The 26,500-nt window shown below is 32.1% G+C and overlaps 2 protein-coding genes and 1 pseudogene across 6 annotated transcripts; 2 read left to right on the forward strand and 1 right to left on the reverse strand.

Moving 5' to 3' along the window:
• Window positions 1–1,027: 1,027 nt before the first annotated feature.
• LOC130821774 (tyrosine decarboxylase 1-like) lies at window positions 1,028–2,360 on the forward strand (annotated as a pseudogene).
• Window positions 2,361–5,102: 2,742 nt separating this feature from the next.
• LOC130820795 (probable LRR receptor-like serine/threonine-protein kinase At1g67720) lies at window positions 5,103–10,462 on the reverse strand. Of its 2 annotated transcripts, XM_057686310.1 has the most exons (16): window positions 10,254–10,341; window positions 10,046–10,097; window positions 9,392–9,929; window positions 8,685–9,196; window positions 8,447–8,579; window positions 8,086–8,157; window positions 7,930–7,998; window positions 7,770–7,841; window positions 7,579–7,647; window positions 7,271–7,437; window positions 6,936–7,186; window positions 6,626–6,752; window positions 6,451–6,516; window positions 6,179–6,365; window positions 5,962–6,091; window positions 5,103–5,634 (listed from the first exon to the last, which is right to left on the reverse strand). In XM_057686310.1, exons 3-16 carry the CDS (start codon window positions 9,862–9,864, stop codon window positions 5,311–5,313), a joined length of 2,652 nt encoding a protein of 883 aa, XP_057542293.1. In that variant the 5' UTR covers window positions 9,865–9,929; window positions 10,046–10,097; window positions 10,254–10,341; the 3' UTR covers window positions 5,103–5,310. The 2 variants fall into 2 exon arrangements, with proteins under 2 accessions (XP_057542293.1, XP_057542292.1); XM_057686309.1 differs by having other exon boundaries at window positions 10,046–10,462.
• A 4,813-nt stretch (window positions 10,463–15,275) lies between these two features.
• LOC130820949 (E3 ubiquitin-protein ligase AIRP2-like) lies at window positions 15,276–19,150 on the forward strand. Of its 4 annotated transcripts, XM_057686516.1 has the most exons (6): window positions 15,411–15,722; window positions 15,869–15,935; window positions 16,602–16,764; window positions 16,862–16,928; window positions 17,021–17,255; window positions 18,556–19,150. In XM_057686516.1, exons 3-6 carry the CDS (start codon window positions 16,645–16,647, stop codon window positions 18,761–18,763), a joined length of 630 nt encoding a protein of 209 aa, XP_057542499.1. In that variant the 5' UTR covers window positions 15,411–15,722; window positions 15,869–15,935; window positions 16,602–16,644; the 3' UTR covers window positions 18,764–19,150. The 4 variants fall into 4 exon arrangements, with proteins under 4 accessions (XP_057542496.1, XP_057542499.1, XP_057542497.1 ...); XM_057686513.1 differs by lacking the exon at window positions 15,869–15,935 and having other exon boundaries at window positions 15,276–15,722; XM_057686514.1 differs by having other exon boundaries at window positions 15,412–15,935.
• The last annotated feature ends 7,350 nt before the right edge of the window (window positions 19,151–26,500 follow it).

A 26,500-nucleotide genomic window follows, 5' to 3' on the forward strand; every position in this document is an offset into this window, starting at 1 on the left:
TAGCCCACTAGTATGCTAATGTTGGTGCATAATGTTTTGTAGTTTGCACCAAGTACACATAAGACTACAAAATAAATAAAATAATCTTTATATGAGATCATCTCACAATAAATAAATTTTAAATTTTTTTTAAACAACTTAAATGGGTGTTTTAAAATCCAAAATGTAAATCATTACATCTAAAATTATATGTTAAACAATAAACAATTAAAAGTAAATATATTAATATACAAAATTTAATATTTTAAACAATTTAAAACTGAATCACAATGACACGATTTGTATTTGTGCAATGGCTAATATACTATCACGTGTCAAACTTATGCCAAGTTAGACTAACAACATTGCTAATCCTCGAGAGAGTCATATAAGTGAGACTAGACTTGTATACTGGGTTTAATAAGTAAAGGTCAGGTCGAACTCATATGAAAACGGGTCGGACCGAGCTAGACGTTGTAGAGATTAATGATGACAACAAGAAATAATAACATTTTCCATTATTTAGTAATTAATATAAAAACTCGTGAAATGTACGAATTTATTAGCATAAAATATATAAAAATATAATTTTAAAATATAACGCAAGTATATATTATTGTGATTAAATTTATCTAATACATGACTTTTTTAAAGCAAAAATTATTTATTGAGTATTTTAAAATTATTTATAAATACATCAATTTTTCATTCAATAAAATATATCAAATTCTAAGTTAGTTATATACTTACATAGAATTGTTACAATAAATTATATAAAAATTTTATCTTAATTTTAGCTCCAATTGAAAAAAAAAATAGATTCTAAATTAGGTAAATATAATCATATAATTAATTTTCAAGACTCTCTAAAAATAATATTTATTATTTTCCAATATTTTATTAGTATTTATAATATGATACTATAGTTACTTTAAGCAACCAAGAAAATAAATGTTGTACATCATTTCTCATCTGTTAGCAATCAATCCTTCACTGTAGCAGCGGACTTAATATGATACTATAGTCTTAAGGAAGCCAAAGCTCGAAGATGGGTGTGAAGCTCGCTCAACCAGTCGAGCATGTATGGCTTGACTGAGCAAACCTACAGCAAAAAGTCAGTAGCCACTGTGAAGGCGCTCGACTGGTCGAGTGTGATGTGCTCGATCAAGCAAATTGCCAGCAAACAAAACAGTAGCCTTCTGTTTTGAATTCGGTTTTGTGGGCTTTTTTGATAGATTGTCCTAAGGCCTCCTAATATGATACGAGGCTATATAAGGGGTTTTAGGAGTTCATTAGAGTTCACTCCCATTGTATTAGGGCATTTGGGGGAGATTGACATCAAAGGTTCAATCTTTGCTTTGAGAGGTTGTTCTTGAAGCTTGTAAGGTGAGTCATTAATGTATTGTTGAGTATATTAATTATAAGATACTTTGTTTGAGGGGAGGTATCACTAGATACCTCATAAATTGTGTTGTTGTCCATTGTTGTTGGTACTCTATTTTTGGCGTTTGCTTTGCACATTGTTTTTTATTTGTTTCTTCACCATTGACATACATAGCCCATTCACAACTTATATATATATAAAAGAATTCACGAAACCCAAAAAACATTCCAAGATAAGAGTTTTGCAAGCAATCAATTATATAACCCAATATTACAAAAATGTGGATAAGTACCCAGTTGTAAGCCAAGTAAAATCAGGCTATCTAAAAGACATTATACCTGAAATTGCCCCAAGTTTACCAGAATCCATAGAGCAAATTTTGAAGATGTTGATGCAAAGATAGTACCTGGTTTAACTCGCTGGCAAAGCCCGAATTTCTTTGGATATTTCCCAGCTAATTTAAGCAATGCTGCAATGCTGCAATGCTGGGAGATATACTTTGTTCAGGGCTTAATGTAGTGGGCTTCAATTGGATTTCGTCGCCCGCCGCCACCGAGCTTGAAGCCATTGTTATGGATTGGATGGGGAAGTTTTTGAAACTTCCTCATGCTTTCCTTTTCTTCGGCGGAGGTGGTGATGTCATGCATGGTATATCTATGCTATGGCACTATGTTTTTTCTTAAGAAGATTTAATTTTAAAAATTTGGTAAACCTCAAAATTATTGCATGAGTTTTTTTAAAATTTTGATTACCACCAAGAAAATTCAAAACCTCAATTAGGATGTGGAATTTCCAAAAGTTATTTACGTGAAAGTTTTAGCGGTATAACACCAAGCTATTGTTGTAGCAACCTATATGCCGCCATGTGAACATATTCAAAGATCAAAGTTACACCATATGCAAATGCCTTCACGAACAGAGGTACTTAATTCAATCAATTCATCAAGGAGTACTTTTATCAGCTTGAATCAAGTTCTCAGACTATTCTATGAATATTCGTAATATGCTATTCATTTGAATTTTATTGCTTAACGTTAATTGCATGCAATTACTTCTGAGATTGAAACTTGAATTTCCTGAATTTGCGCATTGTAATAGTTACTGGAAATTGTATAATGGAAACGATTTCCTCAATGCTTTTTTCCTGCATCAGTTTAGGGTTTTATGGGTCAGAGGTTTACCCGTTTTATCATCCTAACTAGATTGAGAGTGAAGAATGACACCATAATTGTCCTTAACAAATCGATCTTCGGATTGGTTTGCTATCTATTTGAATTTTGTGTTATTTATTTTCGGATTAGGGTTTACCGGGATCTAAGGCTTGATCCGTAGGAATTTCAATTTTGTTTAGTTGCTCTCAATTTAGATAAGTTGATTTTAACTTACACTTTCAAATTTTCTCTATTCAGTGTAATTTAGTTTCATTCAGTTCATCATTTTTCAATCATGGAGAACCATTGTTCAAAAACAAAGTCGTGTCAAATATGCCTTCCTCTCCTTTTCTCTCTTCTCTCTTTAAAAAAACCCTAATATCTGTAGTTGGTTTGGGGCTATCATCAACCAAAAGGTTGACGGTAAGCATCTAAATTTAGCTTTTTGAATATGATTAGAATAAATTTTTGTCCTCTCCTACAGGAGAGTTGTTCTACCCATTCATTGGGTTGATTCTACCCATATATTGGATTTTGATCTCTCTCTTCGTGAGAGTTTAGAGTTATGAAGTTTGATCTGTAATTGATTTGTCGGTAGAGATTAATGCGATAATGCAGCAGACATTAAAATTTGCAATTAACATCAACTTCATCAAATTCAGTTCTATCTCAAGACTATAACAGATCGAAAGACCCCCTCGTAGAAGGCTGTATCAAACAACAATGTGAAAGAGGATATTCAGAATTGTGAAATCTCATATACAACGATCATAGTTTTGTTAATTTTAAATTACTTTGGTTAAAGTTATTATGTACCTGTTTTTATGTTTGATGTAGATGTCGTATGACTCTATTAATGAATCAAGTATTATTCAAAAAAAAGTCGTGTCAAATATTTTGTTGTAATGGCGTAAAAAAACCAGCTTTTTAGATGAGTTATAGGGATGTCTCATGATTTCAATATCAACCACATCACACCTACCACCCCATCACCATGTCCTTTACCTCACCCACCCCACCTCATTTCCCTTACCGTTCAGGGTTTTTTGTGTTGTTTGAGACATTTGTTGTTAATCTCTTCTGTAAGAAAAGGTGAAAAGCAGGGATTTGTTTTAGCTATTTACTGTTCATTTGATTGATGATTGTTCCTCATTCTTGATTTGTTTTTAGACTATTAAATTGAAGTAATATTTAGTGATTATAGTGCCTTTAATGACCCTCCTGCCCGTGTTATGGTATATATGGCTGTACCATGCTCGTGGTACTCCTAGATTAACGTAGAAATTGTAGAATGGCATGGGTGTATATTTGGGCATTTTATTGCTTTACGAATGTTGAGTTGATGGGGTTATGATAAAAAAAACCGTGTTACTCGATCTATTTTCATGTAAGATGCTCAAGTCTCAACCCTCCAACATAGGTATGGAGAACAAATCATAGAACTTTTCATAAATAGCCAAGTCGGACACTTGGACAAGTACTCATGTTTGTCTTAAGTGCTGGGTGAGTCAATGTATTCTTTACCCTACACTTGATCTTACAATAGGACACTTAATGCCATCATGAGTTGTATTTAGGTGGTTTGCCTGTTGTGCAGGGTTTGGTTTTTGTTCTTGATAAAAATATAATGTTAATCTTAGAGATTGTCTTTCTCTTCTCACAGAATTAGTAATCTGCTTTAAAAAATATTTCTTATATAATTGTTTAGTGTTTATGTGAAAGGAGATTGATGATCTCTGACATGTGATTCTAATCTTGTATATCATTTAGTGTTTATACTTTTTTGTGCCTTTAATAGCCTTTCTCTTTATGTTGATGCCTATTACGGCTAGAACTCAACCATACTCATGGTGTTCTCGGGTTTACAAGAGAAATTGCAGGAGTTGGTGTTTTATATGATACTCCACTTTGCATTTTTTTGTTGCATCGTTGTTGGCATAGTACAAGAGGGATATGGATAAGAGACTACGTTACTCAAACTTTTCTATTCACTTCAAGTAGTTTATAAGGTACTCCAACATGGTTATAGGTCATCTTTATATGGAAACTTAATTTTGCATCAAATCATGAAACTTCATTAATAGTTGAGTCGAACATTTGGATAATTTACTCATGTTTAACATTAGTGCCCGAGTCCGAGTTACATAGATATGGGATCTATAACTAGATTTGGCCTTACAAATAGACATTTCATGTCACAATGAATTGTGTGCAAGTGGCTTAAATCTGAGACGGGAAAAGAAGAGAAAGAGGGGGAATGGGGTGGAGGGTAGAAGAAAAGGCACATAAGTAGGTTTTAGACCCCTAATTAAGTTCATTTAATGTTTTTTTTTCAATAAAAAGTGTGCTCAAGAAGTTAAGGTGCTGTTTTTCCTTGCCCGAGTTGAAATTTAGGACATTTTCTCCAGCCTCTAAACTTTTTGAGCCATGGCATGTCATACACTTGCTATTGGACCCGTAATAGCACCTATGCCTGAGTTTCCTGACACAATGGCTGGTTAAATTGATGAGTTAGAGAGCAATGGAGTTGTGTTGAGTATATATTCATATGCTGCGGCTACAGGGGGCTAATGTTCTGAATCTTTAGCTAAGTGAGAACTTAGGATCTGTATACCAGTTGTACAAACAGAAGTCTAAAGAGAAATGTTTTATGAGGATGAGGAATGATGGAAACCTAGGGCTATTGTATTTTTATGTTTCCATACTTTATCAATTTGAATGGATTATTTTTTACATGACTCATGATTATGCATGGTTATGCTACATTTTTGTATAACATGAAGATATCTTTCGTGTTTATCTTGCAGATGGAGTTATGCGGCCATTTGATAAGTCTGGACTTTCTATCTCTAGGAAGCTTGTCAGCAAGGTTTTCCTTGAAGATTGTGCTCTTCCGCTGCCTGATGATATGCTTTGGTTGTTTTCAGCTCCCTTCTCTATCATCATTGCATCTTGTATGGCCAAGATAATTTCTTGCATTTTTGGCCGTGAGTATCCATGATGCTCAACACATTGTATGGCCACTTCAGCGACTCGCCATAGAGACTCGAGTTTTATGCTTCCTGCAAGGAAAGGATCCATCATGCTTTCAACATCCCCCTTACGGATCAACGACCTTGCCTGTAGAAGAGCAGTGTTTATCATTGAGGTTTGTTAAGCACGTGACTCTACATGTTAAAAGTTACTTTCATAATTGCACATCATCAGTGATAGACTGATAGTACATTCATAAAAATGACACATATTTCTTAATTAGTTGCAAGTGCACTTGATTATGATGCATGTATCTACTGCGCTTTTGATTCCAGAAAGCACATAATTATCATTTTTCCTAAGGTTTCAGATTTTATTATGATTCTAATGGATCTACTAAAGATAATTTGATGTTAGAACATTCATCAATCCAAATTAAGATTCTCTTGAATTCATAAAGCTAAACAAACTTACCCAGTGCACTATATTCCAGTCAGTCCCGTAATCCTCTGTGATGGGCTTTCTTCCAGATATCAGTTCCAAGAGAACAATACCAAAACTATAAACATCACTCTTTTCTGTGAGCTGTTGATATGCGTAGTACCTACAGGAATAATGTACATGACTAGATGACTATAACACATGTATAGGCAAAAGAATTTATCACTTAGATGCTCTTGATAAGTCTTACTCTGGGTCTAGATAGCCTAGTGTTCCTTTAGCTACACTTGATATATGAGTGAGATCTTCTTCAGCTTGTCTTGAAAGTCCAAAGTCTGCTACTTTTGCTCTCATATTTACATCTAGGAGGATGTTACTGGTTTTTACATCTCGGTGAATGATACTTGGACTGCATCCAGTGTGCAAGTATTCAAGGCCTGTGAAGCCATTTGGAAATTCTTTTAGCATGTCTAGGATATCTTAAAAGTTACAATTCAGGGAAGAAAAAATGGAATATATGACCTTTAGCTGCATCTTCTGCAATACGCAAACGAGTAAGCCAATCTAGCTGCCTCTGTTTGACAGAATCTGTTGGATAGTGATTTATATTAAGTATCCAAATTTAACCTGTCTTGAATTATTAATTACAATTGTACATTTGGCCAGTAGAAATAACTAAATGTATTTAAGTGCAAACCATGTATGTGATCTCGTAGTGTCCCATTATGCATATATTCATAGACCAGAATTCTGTGATTTGCTTCTTCACAATATCCAAGAAGAGGAACCAAGTTTCTGTGATGAATTCTTGATAACAGGGATACCTGTAAAAGTAACTGAAATGTAAGGCAGTAGCACTTCTTTCCAACACTATTGATTTCTACTATAGATTGTTAATGCCTCTAGAGTTAGATTGAACTTGAATGGTTCCGTCCTTTTTCTCTGATTTCTTATTTGAAGGTGCGTGATTGTGGACTCATAATAAATTAAAGGTGATCATATATTACCTCAGTTAGAAATTGCTTGGTTCCTTGGCTTGTCGGGTCACCTATGACTTTGACTGCAACCTCTTTGCCATCTTTCATTCTTCCATAGTAAACAATACCGAAGCTTCCTTTTCCAATGTTCTTTGAGAAATTCATTGTGGCAGCTTCTATTTCAGTCATCTTAATGCAGGCAGCTACACCATCATCCATTAGATGTGTACCTCGTACAAGGCGGTGTCCTTTCGGTGACTTACTTGGATGCAAAGAGCTGCCTGATTTATACCAGAAAATATATTGACATGTGCAAGCTTTTTGCCCTCAATGTTTATGACAGTGCAAGTAGAAAAGCTAGTTACCTTTAGAGCCAAATTTCTGCCGAGATGATTTTCTTCTGAAATTGCGCAGTAGTAACCAAATTACAAGAATCACTATCATAAGTGCTACAGATACTGCCACAGATATCCCTGCAATCAAACTTGTACCTAGGTGTGTTCCTTTACTTAGTCTAGGATTTCCGTCAAAGCTGCAAAAGATAGGTTATGTTTCAGAACCAAATGAATAAGTGCTATAATGCTTGAAGTCATATAAACTTGAAAGCTCCCTCTTGAGAAGCTATAAACGCTGATAACTTGTTTTTGATCCTTTTTTGTCTGAGATTACTTACTTGAATATTATTTTTTTGTTTACTAATGACAAAGGTATTTTGCCGCTGAAGGAGTTGTTCTGAATGTACCTATCACACAATTTCCGATTATTTAAGATCATAATAACTGGTTGTATTAAATCACATGCATTTCCATACTGTAAAAAGTGTTTTTATGCAAGCGGAGAAAGACTACTGTTATTGATACTTACAACTCCTGTAAGCTTGGTAAACTACCAAGGTAAGAGGGTAAAGGTCCATCGAGTTTGTTGTTCTCTATATGCCTGTACAAGGCCCATGAATGAAAAGTGTGAGAGCATCATCAACATGTTCCTGTTACTTAATAAATGCACAACAAGTTTGTTGGCTTACACAATTTTCAAATTGACGAGGTTACTGATATCTGGGATGGATCCATTGAGGGAATTACCATTCAAATACCTAAGAGATTTCAAATTCAATTAGAAATGCAGTAAAACGCTTCACGTAGATAGTAAACTAGTCCACGAGGCTGTAGAATAAGCTTACAATTCTGTCAATGCGTCCATATTTTGAATTTCAGGTGGTATGACCCCTATTAGATTTCTCTGTGACAAATGTCTGCTTGCAAAATCATGGGAAAGCCGTTAGTATTATGTTCAAAAGCAAGGGGAAATCTCAATCCTTTCTTTCAAAAATGATAGCTAAAATATCTCCTTTATGTACTAGTCCTTACTCCTTACTTCTTGACACCCTCATGTGGGAATTGAACTGTAGTCACGAGGGTGAAAGCGAAAACCTTCAATTAATAGGTTAACTCCAATAGGTTAACTCATGATTCTCATTGTGCTTGGATATTGAAAATGCATGTTCATTACTAATTTAAGTTCAGTCTATAGCAATGACTTACATTTCAGTAATCCGTGGTGGTGCAGTTGAGCTGCAGATAACCCATTCCCAGTGTGTTGGAGTGCAAGGATCCCCTTCATCTTGATTTTCCTCGCTAGTAAGCAACATGGTTCGGATGACGTTGAGTGCAATCACTTCCATCAATAAACATTGTAAACATCAGTCGAGCTTCACTTAGGTGAGTAATGCTTACAATGAACTAAAATTTCATCAACATCTGCATCACACCATAAACCTACCATCTTGAGCATCAGTTTTTGAACCAATTTGAACATATTTGCTGATCTCAATTGCACTTAAGAGCGGACCCTTTGTTGAGTCTGGTGTCCTCACAAACGAAAATGACAGGACAAAATCCAGAGTCACGTTCATGTAGCTAGGTTCATAAAGTTTGTAGGTGCCATTAGCATTTTCTGCTATATTCACGACTGCATTGCTGTAATCTGATACGTAAGGATGCTCCATTTTGAACTTTCGAGTTTCATTTTTTCTCAGATTCTCTATCTCAGCAAAATATGCAAAAGCTCTAGCATTCCCTGGAAAATCCTCTAGCGTCAGCCGGTAGCTTAGATTCCCCTCTGTACCAACTACAGCAGTTTGCATCACTTTAACTGGTGGATACTCTCTATTATTCACTTCAATGTTCTTTTTTGTACTAATCTTATCTGTTCCTGGAGCTACCCCTACTAGAAAGTTTGGCCTTTTTACTTGGTCTGATTCCCATACTCGATCAAATGGGTCATCCGGATACCTTACATGAACAAAAACAATCTGTATTTGATGTTCGTGTATTGACAACCAAAAAGAGTGGACTATCTTGACACAGGAAAACAAAATTAAACATGTGGATCTATTTAATAACACCAAGTGCAACTTTGCCTGATTTTTGGCATTTGAAATTCTGTTCTACATTGAAATTATTTGGTTTTGAAGAATTTGTTCTTACCTTATTGGGTCCTTGCTCGGAGCTCCAAAGTTTACCCTAGCTGCAACCTTCAAGTAGAAGTCGTCTTCATAATCAGTGGCGTACATTGAGAGATTCAGTGGGCGAAGCTCCAGGGTAGAAATGAAGGGAGACCCTGTAGTTGCACAACAGAGGCAAACATCCATGGAGCTAGAAGGCGCCCTGATGATCATCTCTTCAACATATGTCCTTGAGCCATCAAACACAGTAACAGTTGCCCACTTTGTTGCATCCAAGTATAGCTGAAAGCTAGGGTATGTATCTGCATCTTCTGTGCTTCCATATAGAAAGGTTGCCCTGACAAGGTACCTTCTTCTCTCCTGTGTGCCTAATGTATAGCAGTATTTCCTGTCATCTGTTGGGAAGTCTCGTCTTTTTTTGTAGGGTTCCCATCCATCATTTATGCTGTTAACATCAACTATTTCTCCATGACTCATAATACCAGTGTCTGACATCCATGCTAGCCCTGTTTTTTTATCTGTGTAATTACTTGCTCCTCCACAATCTATGCTGATAAAATCTGTATACATATATGCAAATTTGTTTGGTATTCTTATTGAAAACTTATGTGTCTTCATCAAATGTTGATTTCTATTCGTTTCTGTGAATTGAATCATAATTTACAGTACTACATACCTGTAACTTGGGATAGAATACATGGTAGAGAGAAAAGAAGCAAAGCCAGCACCTGACAATAGCAAGAACCCATTTAGATCTGGAACAGAGTATATACACATACAGTACAGAACTAATTTTTTCCGTGTTCAAAATTAATCTTTTGGTGCTCTTTGGTGCAAATTCTTCCCTAGTGATTAGTGTCTAGTGGTACTTTTTCTTTTCTTACTTTAACTTTTCATTTTTGTTAGAATATGTTTGATCTCAGAAATTCTGGAGTGAAAAGAGAAATTAGGAAATCATCTCCATAATACGAGCCAACATGAAAGGAAAAAAATATAGTAATGGGGTCAGAGCATAAAACATATACCTTTTCTTTTGTTACTCTTAGTGGGCCTTTGCACCTGTCACACCTTTTTAAATTCATTTTATTTATTTTGCCACATTTTCTTTTATAAAACTGTTTTTAATCTTCACTATTTTTTATAATTTCATCAATATATATTTTTATTTTCGTTTAATATCATCTATAAAATTTATCGTTATGGTAACGTTTATTATTGCAATTTCAAATGAACAAAGATAGTAATTAAAAAAGATTTCCACTATTAACCTAGTGATTTTTTCGTTTTCACTTCTTGGCCGAATATTGCTCATTCACGGCTCTGTTCTGTCACTTTTTCTTTAACAATTTCTGTTTTTTATGTGCATGTTTGATATTGGAATCTGCTTTGGCTTAGATAAAAAGTTATTTGGTTGATTTTAAGGGTCACTTTTTTCATTAGCTTTTGATAAAGAATACGCCATGCAACTTTAAAGCCAAAGAAACCACTTGAGTAGGTCGGAATCAGCTTATTTGCTGTCTTTGCTTAGAATTATACTTCTAGAATAATGGTTGGTGCCAAAATAAGTACTCTCCGTCCCTCAATTTGTACCGCTTTTTAATTTTAATTTGTGTTATTGATTTTATATTTTTTTTATAGGCGAGATCTCACTTTTCATCTTTTAATTTCAACCACAAATTTATTCTTCATATTAATCTTAACTATTTTAATTTGTATCGTTTTTTATTTTTTGCCAACCTAATACTCTTTTCAATCAAATTTAACTCAAAATGTAAATAATGCATTCTGGGAGGAACAACACAGCTATACTAGAAAGTATCTACATCTTCTCCAAATAACCGTGTGGGCCTGTGCCTGTTTCAATCCTGATTCTGACATAGTGACAACTGACATGTAGTATAAGAGATTGCTCGATCATTGATTCTTGACCATAGGATTTGATTAATCTCAAAATACTTTTATGGGTCTCATTTTATCTTTACGGTAAGAAGTATCTTTGTGTTGCTTCTTCAGTTTGTTTGGTTGAATCTGTTTGATGTTTTCACCAGTAACCCAGTATGATAATAAATTTGATGTATTACTTGTAGTAAAATTTAGATCGTAAAATAGTAAATTAATTTATTTGGAGAGCAAAATAAGTAAATATGTAAATTGACTATTCTTATTCATTGTCAAAAATTGATTACATCAATTAGTATTTATAGCGATGATTTTGGTTATAAGTTTGCCAAAATATCTTAGATATTTTTATTTTTTAATTACTTTTTCTGGGAACTTATATTATTATTTTTTTTAATTATTTTTTCTAGGAACTTATATTATTATTTTTTTTAATTACTTTTTCTAGGAATTTCTATTATATTATCTTAGATATTTTTAATTTTTTAATTTTTTAGTTTAGATATTTTTTACGTTTAATTAAAATCCTAGATTTTTCTAGATTATTTCAACATTACTGAGAATCTAGATATAATTTTTTGATGCATATGTTTTGATGCATAATTATGTTTTTGAAACTAATACCAATGAACACAGTATTAAAATGGGGTAATGATCACCATTGTGGTAACGCGACGGAGATGGAGAGTGATGTGTTTATCATAATGCCAAATATCAGCCAATAGTATGACATCTACCTTGAAACGATCCAAAATGTGGTTCTTATAATTTTACAACATGGTAAATATGGATTTGTTTTTTTTGAAAATTTTTACAACGCAGTAAATGTTGTGCGATGTAGTTTTATTTTGGCATTATGTTGATGATTGATGATTGATGATAAATGTTAATAGTCATAATTATGTATAATATGGAAGTCAAATGGATTCAAGAAGACATAAGTATTATATTTTAATTTTTTATAAGTTGAAGGTGGGATTCTTTTACAATTACATGATAAGCTAATGGAACAGGCAGCGATATTGAATTCATGATTTTGCCTTAAAAAGTGTTATATGTTCTGATTGAGACAAAACTCGATTCTCTAAAGGTGGGAGTTTAGGCAATGAGCACCAGCGCCCTCTTTCTTACTATGATTATTTTCCTTCAGGATGTTATTCATTACAATGTCATTTAATGACTGTCTTCCTCATGATGCTATTCATAATAATGTCTTGTATTCAACTCTTGTTTTTCAAAAGCAAATAAAATAACAATTGTAAGATCAAAGGGAACTATAATTATTTAGTTTCAGCACCTTTAGTACTATCATCATCATCAATATTATCCTACTCGGTATATCCCGCTCATAGTAAACTAAGGTCAGTGTCTGGGGAGGGAATGACGGCTGCAACTCATGCCTATAAAAGAGAGCGCGGTCAAAGGAGTCCCCCAGCTCGAGGAAGATAAAGAGACGTGCTTACACGTGATAGATAACTTAAAGGCCTATAAAAATAAAAGTAGAACCACTAAAAAAGAAAACAAAAAACTAATAGAAAGGAAATGATAAAAGCAAGAGGTTAAGGACACTAAAAGGTAAACTAAGAGGACGTCAGCAACCTAAGACATGGATATGGCGTCTTCAACTGCTTCTATCCCTAGTCAGGTCCGCAGAGAGGTTTAACTCATGCAAGTGAAGTCTTATTTGCTCAACCCAAGTTCTCTCGGGTCTTCCTCGACTCCTCTTATCCTCTACTATAATGCTTTCTACCCTCCTTACAGGGGTATCGAAAGTCTTCCTTTGCACATGACCAAACTACCTCAATCTATTTTCGCGCATTTTTTCAGATATAGGGGCTACCCTTAATTTGTCTCTAAACTCTTGGTTTCTAATTCGATCCATCAATGTGTGCCCACACATCCCCCTCAGCATACGCATTTCTGTAACTTTCATCTTATGTTCGAAAATCTTCTTTACAGGCTAACATTCAATCCCAGAGCAGGAAATTTTAAAGTTTACTTTTCCAAATAAGAAATTTTATATAGTTTTGAGAGGAAAATAGCTTTTAATAATAGCAAATTCACTAAAAACATAAAAAATAAGTATCACAGCAAAAATTAAAATATAAAATGATTATTTTTGTGGTTTTAAAGAGGGATCTTTACCCATGACCATGCATAAGCGTCCTAGAGCCTAGGTGGATTATGTTAATTGCAATACAATTGCCGTTGTCTACCCTTCTATTGCTTCCTTTCTTTATCCATGTGCACTTATTATTGATATGCTAAATCCCTCTTTCTCCTTTGTCCCTTTAGACCAGGTCAACATCAACTTTTAAAAGTTCAAAAAAGTCATGAAGAACAGTACCTCTTCTCATATGAACACAGTTCAAGGTAGGTCCCCTTTTCTACGCTCACTAAATTCCATAAAAAATAGCATTTAATTTGTTTGTGTTCATATTTTAAAATAATTGATCTCCATATCATAATAATTGCATTATTCACAAGGTTTTAAAAAATAATTAATTTTTATGAAATATCATTGTTATTCTTAAATTATGATAAAAGTGTAAAAGTTAATGAGATATGAAATAAGAACAAAGTAAGCTTAAATAGGACAAATTATAAGTTACTTTATGACATAGTAATAATGTTGCAAGGATTGTGAAACAGATGAAAAAGAAAAAATATAACAATTATTATGAAATAGATCAAATACCAATTTTATTTAGGTTTTCTATTTCTTGACTTACCTTTTGGATGCTTGTCTTTCTTAGGAGGTTTTGTGTTTGTTTGTCACTTTGTAAGTACTATTTTGTTTTTAATTGGATTTGTTATCCGCTAAGCTCTAAGTGAGTTGTTTTCTTCTTGGATTATTCACTTCCTTACGAGCTTGATAACATGCCTAGCTTTGCTTTGTGTTATGCTCTTGCTAGGCTTTTTTTTTTTAAAAAAAAAAAATTGTCTCTAAATTCCTCTCAGAACAAGCCTATAACAATTGCTTCTTCTTTATTATGGGTCACATACTAGGACTTCCTTTCATCACATTTTGATCCATTGGGCCTACCTTTGGGCCATCTTTAAATCTTATTGAACCAACAGGATTCAAGCAAATGGAAAGACAGAAGCAAGCCCACTAGAGCCCAAAATCGAATGGGATTAAAAAATGTGGGGTCAAAAATCATAGTGGACTATTTTTTTGGTATAAAAATTTTGGGAGGAGTTACCTAGAAATTACTCTTCTAACATTTGGATGAAATGGAGTAGGTAGCAGAGATAGTAAGGGAGGGGGGAGATTTTTGGGTGGTATAGTGTTTGGTGGGTTCTTGCATCACTTTTCTAGGTGAAATGGTTGTTCGGTAAATATCCGCTTTATCACATCATTCTGTTTTAGACATCCCTTGTATTTTCGATACTGAATAACAGTTTCTTATGTAAACTAATCAATTCATTGATTTTTTTTCTATTTTTTCATGATGATATTATAGTATTAATTTGAATTCGTACTTTTAATATATATCAGAGGAATTCAAGGAGGACATTTTATATCATTATTAATATCGAATATTTTTCAATAAAATTAAAGGTGGCTATTGTCATAGAAATTATAAAATAGATTGTCATAGATGTAGATATCTTTAATTCAACATCTATTACTATAGTATTGATATATTATAGAAGTATTTACCGTCACAACAACAATATAACGATGACAAACTCTTAATCTAATAATAATGGCAATTACAAAACTTTAACCGCACCTACAATGTAATTATGTGCTATGCCTTTCCACAAGGAGAAACGTTTGATCACTTACAAAAGGAGGCAACACAAAAGCACAAATGTTGAGCTGGCAATATAATATGCAATAGCACTGATAATTCGCTTATAACTGAATTAGAGAATATTCTAGGGGAATGAATGTACTAGAATGTACTAGAATGTACTATGGCCCAAGTAGTTTCATTAAAAACCCCATTAATATTAAATGGTGTAATATAACACAAAAGAGATTGTGAATTTGGTTTTTTCTACTTACGTAGAAATGAGTGTTCCGCCCACCTTATATTTTGGGTTTTTTCTACTTACGTAGAAATGAGTGTTCCGCCCACCTTAGAGATATTAACATTAAGACTCGGGAAGAGGAGTAAAAGAAGCCATCCTTTTCTTTCCTTAGAGGATGACATGGTTTGCAATGTCAAGCAAGTGGGCTTTATCTTATACCTCTCTTAGTGGCAACTAATTTTGATAAACTCCCCCCTCTCTTGATTTATCTTTAAAACATTCTCTGGAAAATTCTCTCCTTCTTTCTCTCCCTCTCACATCCTTCTCTCTGTTCATTTGATTTGTATTTCCTATTACAAATTCTGGTGAATATTTAAAGCAGGACCTATGTGGCAGAAGCAGCCCAGTAGATCTTCCTATAGAGAATCAATCAAAGCTCTTGAAGCTGATATACAGCATGCCAATAACCTGTGTGTTAAAACCTCTAAATTTCTAATTTTATGTTTCATCCCATGAAGTTTAATGGAATATTTATGTGTATATCTCTTACTGTGATTAATGCGCAACCAAAATACTTCCTTTCAAATTATTGTTTGATGCTTAATGGTTTTCTCAGTTTATGTGCTGTGATTCTGATTTCCCTTCAGCTGTGGGCAGGGATGAATTCAGGATTCTCTTATAGGGTGAGTGTCTAACACTCACCTCTGCATGTGTCTGTTGAACCAACTTGATTACCATAATTTAAATTAAATGACTTAGGACATGGGTTAGGCTTAGGCCAGCCTAGGTTCTTCCCTGACGGGTGTTGTATTGCATGCTAATGAATTAATTGGTGTAGATCATGGACATATTAGTTTTTTCTGGAAGTGTCTGTAATTCTTCATTAAAAAAAAAAAAATAAGCCTGTTCTTGTACCACCTATTAATTATGCTGAGAATGATGTCTTTGCCTAGTGGTAGGCTTTTTCTTTCACCTTTAATCAGTGTTCGATTCTCAACATCTATAGCTAAGGATGACTAGTTCCCCCCTAACTCTAGTCTTTCCCAGGATAAAAAAACATAAATTTTTTGAAGGGCTTGTTTGGCTTCTAATTTTTCTTCTTAAAGCTTTAAGCATAACTAACATCCCAATTACTATCAAAGATGATTTAATTCTATGCTTTTCTGAAATCCTGAAACAATGCAGAATTGGGTTCTACTTTTACTTTTATAAAATCACTCAAATGTTTCCTTTTTTGGTGATAAATAGAACAATTACATTCTTTCACCGTTCCTCGCCTTTTGCTGGGGGTTTTCCAATTTAACATTTATTTTGATCCTTGAGATTCTTCCTATTGATTTTGTTTCCAGGGCAGCTTCACTTCCAAGGGACTATTGTGGGGATAGTGTTCAGATGAGACTATCTTACAGTCCTTTGGCTCCCTTTCTCATTTATTTGATAGAATGGATGGATTTTAGTTGTACAGATGCCCTCCCTAATTTTTTGGGTTTGCATCATATTTTAGTATACAAGGTGAGTATGCTTTTCTATTTTGAAAATTTGTTATTTTCCATTTCTTTTTTTCTGTTCCTTTATATTATTACATCTGGAAATTAATTCTTTTGATTAGGTATATGTTGATGGAATGCCAACTATGTCTTCCCAAGAGAAGAAAGCCTCTTTAAGGGAATTCTATGGTAAGAAAAATATGTGTCTTTTGTTGTTTATGCTTTTATTAATCTCCATATTCATAATATGAAGTGTGTAAAGTATATAATTATATTTGCAGCTGTGATATACCCATCACTCAAGCAGTTAGAAGGCAATCTAATTGAATTGGAAGAAGAAAGTAAAAAAAGTAGGAGCTCAGATAGTTTGAGCATAAAAAAATTAGATGACAAGAGGAAAGGCGTCAATAAGGATTTAGAGATAGATGATGAGTGTGGCATTTGTATGGAACCTGACACCAACATTGTATTGCCCACCTGTGGACATGCCTTGTGCATCCGTTGCTTTCATGATTGGTATGCTTTTATTCCTCCTTAACTGTTGCAAGTCTTCTCTGATTTCTTTTCCATTGTTTTAAGAGAAAGGTTATGTCAAGAGATAAACTCAATAAAAAGCTTAAGCTGATGCTTATAATCCCAGGATATGTCATATACACTATTGTGTCCCCTCAAACAAAAGCCTTTTGAGTTAAAATTGTGGATGCAACACAAACTCTCTTCATACTTAGCGCTAATATTCCACTTAAATTAAGGTTGAATGAGATTAGAATATGTGATCTTTTGTCATGTTAGCTTTTGATACCGTAATGTATTAAAGAACAACTCAACCAAAAGTTTAAGACAAATTATTTATTGAAAAGCTTGGTTTGGAAGGGGAGATAAAGACTAGAGAGGGAATGACATGTGATCTTTTAAGTCCTAATGTCATTTTAGGGAAGATTTGAGCTCCTTTTCTGGCTCTCGTTCCCTTTTGATTGATATCAAGGGGATCAGAAGCTTAGAATTTGCAGCTTAAGGGTGTCTTGTTTTATATCAAGTTAAAATCTGAAGTTTGAAGAGGGATGTCCACTGATTTTTCTCTGCTCACCAAGAGTATATGTTGTGTGGGCTATTGACATTGATACTTACTGTTGGACACTTATGTTTTGTAATTTCTTGGATTCAAAAATAGTGTAAATTTTTCTGAAATAAGAGAGGATTGGAATTAGGTAAGTATTCCTTCATTGAGTCTTATGCATAGATCAAAGAGAGATAGGGATGTTAAATTGGAATCATGGCATGGATAGTTATGAGAATCCTCACTTTTGTAATTTCATTCAAAGTATAGTTTTGATGTGTGGAGTTGCAATGATGTTTGATGCAAGGTTTGATCGGAAACTACTATTTGTGATTACAAGGGTAAGATTGCATACATTTGACCCCTAAACCCCTCTTAGGATAGGAGGTGTTTGGTATGAGTAGTGGAAATAAAATGGAAAGGGAATGCTTAGAGAGGGTAATGGTAAGTATTATTATCAGTATTAAAGAGGTTGCAAGGGTATGATAATGGTGAGGGCGGAGAGGAGGGGATGATGAGGATGAGTAATGAGTTTGCTTGTTTATTTGTCATCACCCTCACAACCAAAACAAACATTAGGGTATTGGAATGTTGTTGGATAATGTGATATGTGAATGCTCTTGGCATCATCTTACTGCTTCTGTTGCATATATCCATCTCTCTTTCTTGCATCGTTGTCTTTACCTGAAAAACGAAGCCTAGCCGGGACTGTGCTATTTACTTAAGTCTTTTTGTTCTAACTTGAATGTTCAACAACAGGAATGCAAGATCAAGATCGTGTCCATTCTGTCGTGGAAGCCTAAAGAGGGTTAACTCTAAAGACCTGTGGGTTCTAACAAACAACCATGAAATTGTCGATTCCATCACGATTGCAAGAGAGAACCTGACCCGTTTCCGCTTGTACATCGAAAGTCTTCCACCTGCAATACCAGACACCCATACGTTGGTGTATGATTACATGATATGAACTTGAGCTGACGATAAACTCTGGTGTAGGAACAACAACAGTCAAGGAAGTACTAAAGAAGCCGACCATTGATTGTATATAGTGTCTGGTTCCACGGTCACCTTTAGGCTGTAATAATGGATCAACAATAGTTACATTCGTCACCAGATAGTTCTGTGTTTTAACCTTCAGAGGAAGTTTCTTCAAATTGTTGAAGATTACCAGCAAAAAATAAGAATGCTTCGTGATTGAGGCTTCTGTAACTTAACTTAGAAGTACAGGTATACTTTGACATGAAACCCAGGCGTTTTAGAATCTGGGATGGAATCGTCAAGCTGTTGAATTGTGAATTTTCTGGGTTTTGCCCCATTAATAATTTGATCAATTTCTATTGGGATTGCCCTTCTATCATTTGTTCTTGTAACTAATTCAGTTCGCGTGTAGACATTGTGTAAGGTTGTCTTATCTTTTATTTATCGTGTCAATTATATTTTGTTATTTTTTTAAAAAATATAGATGGTATTTTAATTTCACATATGATCACAAAATGAATTAAAACAAATCTGAATGTGAGTTGATTCCAATCTCAAACTTAGATAGTATGAGTTTGTAAGTGTGAATTAAAATAGTGGAAAGTAAAAGTGTATCTCGGTAAATATATGTGATTTTCAAGTGGTCTACAATAAAATATTATGCATTAAGATGTAGATTTAGCGTAACTGCGTAAGTAACTATTTGTAAAGCTAATAAAACTATTTGTTTATCGGTTTTGAACTTGGATCAAAATCTAAATTATTCTTTGGCTTGATTTTCTATATTTTTTAATTCCCTTTTCCAAATTTTTTTTTATGAAACTTTTTAAAGCTTGAAGGTAAATTGCTAAGTTAAGATTGTATACGTAACTTTATATTGTAGTATGTATTTTCTTAAACAATTATCATAAAATTGTATAATACCTTAGCAACCAAATGGTCCAAATCCACTTATTATCTTTCTTGATTTTGACTGCTAACTGCTTCTTGATTCCAAATTTCACTTGTCTTTTTTTAGTTGTAGTTGGTGAACTTATCATTTTGTTTTTCACTTTCCAATTACTTGTTCCTTTCAAGAATCTCTTGTAATTATAAATTATAATAAAATAATAGCTTAAGTATAAATTGAGTTAGTTAATCTCAATCATAAATCATCAATTGACTAAGCTAAAGCAATCAAGAGTAAATGGGGTGAAAGTGATGTTGTTATCGTAATTCAATAAATTTACAGAAATCATGAGATAATGGTTTTTAATATGCGTTTTATACACTTTAACATCGCGTGTAATATCAGTTCAATAAATTTAAAAGTTTTTGTAATGCAGCCAATATTATTCAAAGTAGTCTTGTTCAACGGATTTAATTTACTTGACCAGAGTGTAAACAGCCTCAACTCAAAAATGTTCTTCTAAAAAAATAAAGCCGAAAACATGTGAAAATTTAAAGTGCTTAAGCAAAAATAAATATAAAATCATAAAGTAAGTAATGTTTCAAATTAATTTCCAAAGTAAGCACTTTTTGCTCAGAATTGAGGTTTGGGTTGAACGAACAAAGGTTTTGCTTGGTCAAACAGGGTCAAACCTTTGTATGTTGTTACTAGCAACATACAAAGGTTTGACCTTGTTTGACAAGGTAACCTTTGTTCCCTATTTACTATAAAGACTTGGTAAAAAAAACATCAAAGTACAACGAACAAAAAACTTGACTTTTTTTTTTACCAGCCCTCTTTATTTGCTATTAGTAACAGCGAACAATCCAAACCTCAGCTCTGGGTAAAAAGTGCTTATTTTGAAAAATAAGTTCAAACATTGCTTATTTTATGATTCTTTTATAATTTTTTTGCTTAATTCATTCAAATTTTCATAACATGTAAACTTGAAAATATTAAAATGTTCACTTCTGTGGTTAGTTAGCTACAAGCAACAACTTCATGAATTGAGGCTGATTTTCTACCCAAAACTAGATGGGCCTTTTGTTTTGGGCATTTAAGAATGTATGGATGAGACCCATCGTGGCCATATTGTGCCTTAGTTTTCTTTTGGACCTACAAATCATAGTTTGTGTATTGGACTTGGCATTCCTAATCTTCAATGGCCATCTTAATCTAGTGTCATATTTTCTTGACTTACCAATATAACAATATTAAGAAAAATAAACTTTTTATAATAAAAAATTTCAAAGTTAGACACTCAAATAAAATATTTCTTAAAATAAATATCTTTCACCAGAATTTGAGGTAAGATATTGCCTATTGTAATTATTAAACTAAGTTAAAGTCAGCTCAACAATCGTCCATTGTTACTAACAGGATGACGATTGTTGAACTGACTTTGACTATTCGAAGGGTGCAAAGTTAAAGACATTATTTAAAGATTTAGTTAATTGTATGTTCGCCTATATTTGAAATTTATAGATTCTACTTAGCCAAAAACTATTTGACATTAGCATAATAGAATATTGTATTCAAAAGGTCTAAATAAAAAAATAATGCGAGTTCGTAATTTTTTTTAGTAAAATTTAGTAGTTTAGAAACTGTTTCTAATTTATGTGTTTTCTTCTCATAAATTATTAAAATTTTTTAATTAGATATAATGGTTTTTCTTCTACTATCATTATGATAATTTTTATAATTTACTCAAAAGATAATATTGTATCACATGAAGTATATAATATTTACTTTAACATACATAAAAAATATTAAAACAATTTCAATGATTCAATCAATAAAATATAAAAAGACCCTCAAAGAGCTTTACTAGGGGAAGTCATAGCACAACACAATTTAGTAGCATCTTATATTAAGCTAATATGATTAGTGAAATAAGGTACAATTGTAGAATAGATTTTTAATAAAATAAAATTGAAGAAATAGGTAGAGAATAGAACACATAAGGCATCAAATTGTGAGCATAAAACATGAAGGTAAATGGGTGAAAATTCTTTTTCTTTTGAATATAAATTCAAAAAAGAAACATCCACCTTCAAGGAAGTTGGATGGAGCTATCCTCATTTTGTCATGTCCCCTTTTACTATCTCTTTTTTTAAGTATACATTAGATTATTATTTATATTTACAATTATTTTTTTTAGAAAAATAGTAATGAAACTTTGTTAGTGGGCATTTCTCCTTTTTAGAGCCAAATTGAGTTCCTTTTGAAAAATCTTTCTCTAATATACTCTCTTATATACCCCTCCTCATAAGGGTACTTCACCTTTTAAACCTTCTCCTATATTTAGTTCTCAAAAGTTTTTTTCAAATGTTTTGTCATTAAGTTTGAGCTAAACTTTATTTAGTATCAATAATGAATTTGTCTCTCAATGCAATGTTATGGTGATAAAAATTATGTTGTAAGGTTGAATTTTGACTTTCTACTTGGACAAAGTAGATTGAAAGTATGAGAGGGCTAGCTGAAGGAATAACGAGATTCAAACCCAAAAATCTTATCTAACAAAAATTGTATGTACTCAGACTAAAATATGACTAGATACTCGACCATTGATTACCCAATAGCATTGCAATTTACAAAACAACATTTGAAAATAATATTGAGATAATACTAATTAAATACGCCAAATTATAACCCCTTAATTTATTAACATATTTTCATTTAGGACCGTTTAGCTTAGTGTGAGACAAATCAAAATAGCCCAACTACTTAGCTAGGCTAATTAATAAAACATCCAATTAACTACACAATAAATCGTTAAAATTGACACTTTTTACATTAAAACTCTCATTTTTTTAAATTTGAGCTTTTTATAGACTTTTCTCACCGTGAGATAATTTTACTATTTAAAACATTTTCGTTTAAAAATTTTGATTTTTTAAATCTTTTATCTTTTATTAGAAAATGTTTCAAGGAATGAAGGGTTAACGTACCATAATGAAAATGACACAAACAAATTCATAACTAAGAGAAATGAAAAATTAAAGAAAAAGAAAGAAGTAATAAAATAATTTAATTTCTACCCACTTTATTAGAAGATATTAGAAGTCGAATAAAAATTTTATTTAAAAACTACTCATACCTTTTAAAAAGGTGGAGTAATTGGCTATACATTTTAATTAATACATATACATATACATTGGAGTTACAGATAAATAAATAAATGACACTTGTCTAATCAAAAAAGGTTAATTAATTAACAAAGTTTTGTATCCACTAATGATGCTTTTAAGTTTTAAGTGTACTTAACCTCAATTAATATCACAATCATACAAAAAATGTATGTTTGTAAACATGAGTGCAATATTATGTGGAGTAAGAATTCTAAGCTCTAGTTGGTCAAGGAAGCAAAGATGAGTTTTCTTAGTGCAAAGAGATCTTTTCAAAAGGAAATTGTACATTAATTTTTTTATTATTAATTCTTCAATCTAGTGCTTAGGTTTCACTAATCTAAGACAATTTGGTAAAAATGATTGGATTAGTAGCATTTATTTATATGTTGCCTTCCAAAGAATTATGGGCTTTGCCAATGAAAGGATTCAATTCTCATCGTCTATAGAAAAAAAAAATTTTATTCTCTTCTCCTTATCTGTAGAGATTTTCTAACTTACCTTAAATCAAAATTTTAAAAACCACGTGGCCGTATTATGCATAAGTGATTTTGTCGTTTCGTACATATATAAGTCGTTCGCATACACAAGACATCTAAATTTTTTTACTATATATTCTATTATTATTATTATTATTATTATTATTATTATTATTATTTTAGAATTTATTATATATTTTATTCCTATTTCTTATTAGTGACTAAAACATCAAGCATATATTCTTTGAAGTTACATCCAATGATCATTAAATTCTCAACATAGGCCAATTCCTTAGGGAATAATTCACTAAAAATATGACTTTATAGGGTTTCTAATTTCATCATTACTCATAGATCATCCTTCATTGTCATCTTAAGCCGTCTTTCCCATTTAGGGATGCTATTTATTAAAATATGTTTCGGATTTTAATTGGTTATTACTAAGAACTTAAAAACTAGTGGTGCTTAATTAATACTTCTATATGACACTCAATCATAGAGTTATTATAATTATAATAACTTATATAAATAAATATTGAGCCTCATAATATATAAACCCTAATAACAAACAAGAAATAAAAAATGCAAAGGTGACAAGGCAAAAAAATTAGATTAATTTGATTAGGGTTTAGGAATTAGGAATCACCTTTTTATCTCCACTTATATTTTCATATTATTTTCTTGTTTAAAAAAGCTTGAAATTCATTCACTCTTCCACATAATTTATACACTAATAGCTTCGCTTTGTCAGGTCACTACTCCTACCTGAAAGGGATGTCCTAATTTTGATATGATGTGTCACTTGCTTTGGAGGGTCTTATTTAGTTTCAATTTTATCTCAATTTAAGATTACACTTGTTTCCCTAAGAGACGTGAATCCCTGATCCAAAATAGATCCAATATTCATCTCTGATAATTAGCATAAAAGTTAAAAATCATAAATGAAGAGTTTTATCTGTAATTAAAGCATACTTTTACAATTGAATTGTTAAGGTATTTTTTGGTAATATTCTGACAATAAATGTTAGAATTATTATGTTGATACGTAACACAACCACCAATAACCACAATGCTTGTTTCTAATCAGACTTCAAGTGCGAGTTGTAGTTACATTCAACAAGTAGCATTACTCTTTGTCAAATTCACTATAAAATACGATACTTGAACACGACATGATGTAATATGACTCATCATCTACACACATTGTGCTACTCAAAATATCTCGCGGTACTGAAATGTATTAGTAATAGTAATTGTTTAGTAGAACATTTAACTTTGTTAAATTATATTAAATAGGACAAATTCTCAAACAAAAAATCTAAAGTAATGAAGCTCAACCAATGAAATAGGAATTAACAAGATGCTTTAGATTATACAAGTTAATTATATGAATGATTAGCATCTTTAAATTTTAACTTTATTTTTCCATTCATTCTCTAAAAATACTCCTAATTGGAATAATGGGATTTACTTTATAGGTGTAGGGGTTTGTCTAAAAAGTTTTACAACCATTAATTATAAGTCAAAATATTATGTGTACGGATGATAATTAGCCAAATCATACATCTATTAAGTATTAATTTTGGAGTTTAGGACTAGTAATTAAGCATGCTATCCTACTTAATTTAGCACATTGTTTTATGGCGCACCAACATCCCATAATCACTACCTACATTATTCAAGTATTATTATTATTATTATTATTATTATTATTATTATTATTATTATTATTATAGCCTAATTATTGAATAATCACATAAAGTACTACATACTTTATTGTAGGAGCATAAAGTAGTGTGTGAATGAAATCTTAGAACTTCTTCAGGTGACAGCTTATATTACAACAACACACTCATTCATCCAATTTGGAGTAGTGTGTGTACATAAACCTATGAAATCCATCGGTCAGGTTGATTTTAGATGCATTTCCTATTCTTTTTATTTATATCTATATTCACTTTTCTATTTAATCTACTTGTCTTATTTATCTTTTTTACATTTATTATGTAACATTATAACCCTTAATATCTCTAATTGTACAAAATAAAAAATATGAAAGCTGATATTAATAATCTTTGTATTGTATTGAGACGAATAAAATAAGATTCCACTTGACTATATTTAAACTTATAGATTAAAAATAAAATACAAATTAAGAGTGATTAGTAAATAGTTACCATAAAGTAAATGGGACAAATAGGAAGAATGGTAAGGAATATAAAATAGCTAAGAATAACATGAATTTCTTTTGTTAAATTTTAAGAAGTAAATTTTGTTATATTAGATCAAAACAAATTTTCAAGTATATCTACTCAAATAATACACCGATAAAAAATAGAGTTTGTTATAAATGGATTTGAACTTCAAAATTCATCAATTTTAGGAAAAAGGTATAGATTGTTCGAAATTTAATCAGATTATAATTTGACAAGTCTAAAAAAGAGAAATAATATGACTTTCAAAAATCATGATTTTGCATCTAAAAGTCTTCAATAAAATTACGTGAATGAAAAGAAAAGATAAGTTTACAGTTAAATTAAAAGAGTGACAATCATTGCCAAAAAACTTGATCAAAGTAGGAGATACATTTCAAATAAATAAAATTCCTAATAATCATAAAAAAAAAGACAAAACAAATACCAATAAAATAAACAAAACAAAAAACGATAAATTTAAATCACAAAAGCCCCGCTCTACTGAACCTTACAGATAAAGTGATTTGCTAATATTATACTACATAACTGTTGTTTACTTAGACTACCAAGCTATCAAATTTTACACATAAAACTAATTCGTCATATTACACATCACCGTTATTTACTTAGACTACTTCAATACATAATAGTCCAAAAAAGTCCACCTGAAGAATAGACTAACACTCGTTGACTCGTCCCAAATCCCGATTGACTCAACACTTATGGTTAAAAGAAAACCGTTAAGTAGTAGCAACCTAGGACTAACAGTTATAGTTATAGCCGGCGCCAAATATTCGTTTATTCTTCATTTCTTCTCTTAAAGCTAACTTCTTTGTGCTTACCATCACTGAAAGAGGGACAGAGATCTTTCAATTAAATCTCTGTTTTGGTAATAATTAATTATTAATTATTATTATTATACTCTATAATAATCAACATCCCCCACATAAAGTCCTCTCCCATAATTTATAACCCCCTTTCTTACTTCTAAATTTA

The sequence above is a fragment of the Amaranthus tricolor genome, chromosome 8 (genome assembly GCF_026212465.1).
Source record: "Amaranthus tricolor cultivar Red isolate AtriRed21 chromosome 8, ASM2621246v1, whole genome shotgun sequence".
Lineage (NCBI taxonomy): Eukaryota > Viridiplantae > Streptophyta > Magnoliopsida > Caryophyllales > Amaranthaceae > Amaranthus > Amaranthus tricolor.